General features: G+C 52.1%; 1 protein-coding gene across 1 annotated transcript in view; it reads right to left on the reverse strand.

Moving 5' to 3' along the window:
* Positions 1 to 1,002: 1,002 nt before the first annotated feature.
* CCDC33 (coiled-coil domain containing 33) overlaps positions 1,003 to 4,726 on the reverse strand; it is a 200,129-nt gene continuing 196,405 nt past the window's right edge. Inside the window, exons 23-26 of the mRNA XM_025199907.1 lie at positions 3,954 to 4,087; positions 3,379 to 3,462; positions 2,053 to 2,169; positions 1,003 to 1,138 (exon numbers count right to left, since the gene is read on the reverse strand). Of these exons, the coding sequence (XP_025055692.1) occupies positions 1,076 to 1,138; positions 2,053 to 2,169; positions 3,379 to 3,462; positions 3,954 to 4,087 (398 nt within the window). The 3' untranslated portion in view covers positions 1,003 to 1,075. The remainder of the gene's footprint in view (positions 1,139 to 2,052; positions 2,170 to 3,378; positions 3,463 to 3,953; positions 4,088 to 4,726) is intronic.

Genomic DNA, 4,726 nt, shown 5'->3' on the forward strand with positions numbered 1-4,726 from the left:
AGTCCAGCTCCCTGCTCAAGGATGGATAATCCCTGACTAAACCATCCCAGCCCAGTGCCCGTCCAACTTGCTCTTGAAAAACTGCCAGGGATAGAGATTCCACAACTTCTGTAGGCAGCCTGTCCCAATGCTTGATCACCCTCATGGTCAGGAAATTCTTCCTACTCTCCAACCTAAATTTCCCCTTCTGAAGCTTGAGGCCATTGCTTTCAGTCCTGTCTCTTATGGCCCATCTCCAAACTAAATTTCTTCTCATACAGCTCAAGGCCATTGCTCCTAATCCTATCCCCTACACTAGCCACAGTACAAGTTGATAGATGGCAACCCTACAGGTTGCCATTATCTTTTAGTGATGATTTTAAAAGCTCTTCAGCTCATTCCTGCCTCAGCTTCTCCTTTGAAGCACTGGTATTCTGCTAGGTTTACAAACCAGTAAAGGTCCCAGGAGGAGAAGGGGGAGGGGGAGCATCCATGGGGCACTTTCCTATAGCAGGGCCTGCACCGAGCAAGGCACAGGTAGCATCTAAGCTCAGAGAAGGGCAGGAGGCACCTATTACTGAGCCTTATCTACTCAGCTAGCAGCAGGCTGCAGGAACAGAAGTAGCAGCATGAGGGTTGCCACTTCAGCTACCACTGGGGATTGAAATGGGAGCCTCCAGAGCAAGAAGTTGCATGTGTCTGTACCTTGAGCTCAAGCTGGGAAGATGCTTGGAAGCGATCATGTAAGATGGACAGGAGAAAGGTGACCTAAGGGGGCAAGGGCTTCTCTGCAGGTGTCTCAGTCCCTGTCAAAGTAGCTGCTTTACAGCACTTATCACTGACTCTTGGCTTGGGTCAGATCTGGGCTTCATGGACAGGATTCTGTCTCTACTTCTGGGCAATGTAAGCATCTCCCTGGGCTCCAACAGGGACCCCTATGGCTGTCCAGTGCACAGGAACAGCACATGGAGGGGTAGGTGTTAAGCATTTAATAAAACTCTCCAGAAGACCCAGAGGGGTCGGCCTGCTGGAGACCGGCTGGAAAACCTCATAGTCTTTCATTTGTGAGACCAACAGGTCAATCTCACAAGAGGTGCTAGGGCAGAGGGTCGAGTGTCTGATGCCGCTTGTGATGCGTTGTGGGGTCTGATGAAGTCTTCTGTGAAGGAGAAGAGAGTCAATATGGGGGCATGTTCCTGAATGTCTACCCCTCTGTCTCCCCACCCCTTTTCAACCATGACATGGCCCTGTTTCAAAGTCCTTTGTATCCAACATGCTTCCCAAGGGCCAGTGTAAATACCACCAGAGACTGGCACTCATGCTCTAACAGCCGTGTCCTCACAGGGAGGAGTAGATGATGAGGTGATTTCCAAAAGCTGCTCAGTGACACACCAGAGGAGTTATGAACCCCAGGGCCGTAGTCAAGAGCAGCCCCCAGGAGAGGAGAATGAACCCACAACCCACCCGACCGCTCCATTCATTTTCACCCTTCTGCAGTAAGGGGGAGGAATCGGGCAGCTCAGAGAAAGGGGTCCCCTGGCTGAAGAGAGATGGAGCCTCAAGGTAAGGGGGCTAAGGGAGACGGTTGCTGCCTTCCAATAAATGCATGAGTCTCCAGAGGAAAAGCAATTACCCAGGGAATGAGCATGGAGGAGAATCAGAGATTAAGTCTGACCATCTATTTAAGCACCAAGAATTTGTGCTAAGAAGCAACTTCTGTGGTGTCGCATGGCTGGAGTCAACCCAGTAGCTCTGCTTGTGTCCCTTTTCCTCCTCCTTTGGTTAGTCCTCCCCCGCTTCCCCTCCTGAGAGAGGGTGGAGGGAGCATGCTCACAAGCTAATGCAGACCCTGAAGTTAGTGGTAGAGACATTCCCTGAGGTATTTCTTATGCCCTCAAGATGGCCCCGATCAGTACCTTGAAGGTTGCCTGTCTCAGGCATCAATTTTTGGCTAAAAGCTGGATGGTTGTTTTCCAAGATCAGAACCAGGGCTCCTATGCTAGCCAGGTGAGTCAGGGTTAGTGTCAAAGGTGCGTGTGTGAGTCCCTGGTAATTTGCGGGCATGTCACTCACCACTTGAAAGTCATGCGGGACAGGGGAGGGCAAGTGCCTGAAGCCATGCTCTAGCTCCATCAGCCGGTTGTTGAGTTCTTGCTTCTCTCGTCCCCACGTCCTTGCAGACTCCTCCAGCTGGGACAGAGAGAACAGACGTTCAGGGCATGGCATCAGCATAGCCCATTTCTTCTCTATCAAACTAGGGCTGCTTGAGTTGGTTCTTGAGTGGCCTTAACTGTAGCTGTTTTTCTAGCTCACTAATGCATGGGCCATTGGGAAACAAAGCAGGGCCCCTCATGCCAGCTCCCTCCCACATATCTCATCTGAGGTCATATGTTCTACACCTGGCTTGTTTCTATCCACATGCTGTCAACCCTGCTGGTGTGAGGGAGGCAGCATCTGCTTGGGGGGGATGGTACACTGCTCTGAGGTCCTTGGATTCAATCAATGCACTGCTAAGCAGATGCCTGCTCATTTAGGGACCTGCTCTCCTCCTGACTACAACCTTCTTCCTCTAGTCCTCTAGTGACTATGCACAGATGTCCCTGCCTGGTGGGTACATCTGCAGCCAGGTCCTGATGTTGCCCAAGAGGCTAGGCACAGGCTTGGGCTACGTCAAAACCCAACCATATCTGTTTGCATGACCAATGCCATGCAGTAAGCCTCAGCAGTGTGGCCCAAGGGTGAGGCTGGTCTTTGTTGCAGCTGGTCCATGACTGTGGAGTGGGCATGAAGTGGCTGCGGTGTTAGGACACCTCACTACAACTTCAGAGGACTGATTTTGAGCCATGCTTCAGACTGGTGCTGAAGGCTTCTTTAAGTGGACCCAGTAGTAACTGGGTATGTAGTCATATGGGCTGATGGACTCAAAGTCAAAGGCAGCTGCAAGTGCAATGCTGGCCACACTGCTCCCTTCTTGGCTGAAAATCTGGTGTGCATTAAACATGCAAGTCTGTTGGGCCACCTAGGCTCACATGAACATTTAACCTTGACTGTGGGACTCCCTCCCTTTCCCAACTGAACAGTGACTTATTACCCAGAGGGCCAGCTGGAAGAACCAACTGTGCCAATGACCAAACATAACAAACCATGCTCTCCTCCTGTCTCTGGAAAGGGCTGTGGTCTGTGTCTAGGCCACCCTTCTGGACTGAGGCAAACTGATGCTCCACTCATAGACTCAAGCGGTGATCATAGTATGTCATCTCCACAAGGGAAGCACCAGAACTTGGGGGATGGCTAAGGGGCAGGTCACCATCCAGCAATGTCATGCTCATTCATGGCCAAGGAGCATGCCCTGAGTGAGAAGGCATGAGGTTGGCCAGTAGTGTCTGGGAAAGGGCTTACTTGGCTTTCCAGGACATGAATATGAGTCTGAGCCTTCTCCAGCTTGGCCAGCAGGGATAACCTCTCCGAGTGGTCGTATATGTCCTGCTAAACAGAAATGCAGCTTAGTAAGAGCAGCTGAAAAGATAGCATGGGACTGGAAGGAGCTACCCCATGTCATCATATTCAGTCCCTTGGGCTCTCAGACAGTTGAGTCACAAATGCTTGCCCACATGACCATCCACGCCAACCCCTCCTGCACACCACAGCCATGAATTTCCCTCGACAAAACCCCAGACTGAGACAGCAAACAGGCACCTAGTTTTTGGTGGCTGAAGCAAAAAATAGCTCTGCTAATGCATAACAACACAATACCATGCTGTACTGCAGCAGTGTATGGAAGCTGCTGTTGAAACACACTACCCTAACATGCTAGGTGCTGTACAAACATGTCAGCCAAGCCCCAGAGGCACTTACAGCTCTTAAGAGCAACCAATCTGCCAGGTATGTGCAATGAGCTGCCACTGCTTGCTCCCAGGGCACCAGGCTCCAAACCCACCATGGGGGTGGCATAGCCCTGCATGCACGCATCTCACCGGCAAGGACTGCTGCTGCAGGATGATGGGGGAGGAGCAGTAATGGGATCTCCCCAGCTCCTCCTGCAACCTCAAGTTCTCGGTGAGCAGTGTTGTGTAGAGTCCCTTGGAGAAGGTCTTGCCTGGAAGGGGAGGAAGAGGAGAGGCAGCTCAGAAGGCAAGGAGAGGTGTGCTCTACTCTGTACTGTTAGGCATCTCGCTATGGCTCCAGAGGGATGACATTGAGCCTCACCCTTGACTCCTGGCACAGGCCACTCCATAGCTGATTCAGCTGTAAGCGGGCACCTGGTTGTGTGTGCTGGGGAGCCCATGGTAACTGAGTGCAGTGCTGTTCATAGCACCTTCTGGCATGCTGTTGGCTACATGAACCACACTCGACGGGTGGGCCACCTAGGTTTTTGCTAGGCCTTGGAATGACATCCTCTTGTCCTTCCTACCCAACTCCACCAGAATCAGAGGCTGTCCATGGAGGAGAGGGCAGTGGACCTTCCAGGGAGCTACTGGCTGTAGGATTTGGTCATTCATGGGGGATTTGGATTCCCTTTCTCTAGGTCTACTGGCATGGTGAGGAGCACCTGACTCCCACCTCCAGGTCAGGTGCTAAGCAGAGGAAGGCTGCTGGCAGCATGTGGCCCTTTCTGACTGGCTGCTGCACAGGGTCTCTGTGGTGCCTGTCTCAAGCTGCAACTTGTTTTTATCCTCTCAGTGGCCAGTCTTTCCCCACAGGCCTGGTTCCTGCAGCACAGCCCAACTCCCTCTTGGGCCCTGCGAAA

Source organism: Alligator sinensis, unplaced genomic scaffold (assembly GCF_000455745.1).
Source record: "Alligator sinensis unplaced genomic scaffold, ASM45574v1 scaffold1097_1, whole genome shotgun sequence".
In the NCBI taxonomy this organism is placed as follows: domain Eukaryota; kingdom Metazoa; phylum Chordata; order Crocodylia; family Alligatoridae; genus Alligator; species Alligator sinensis.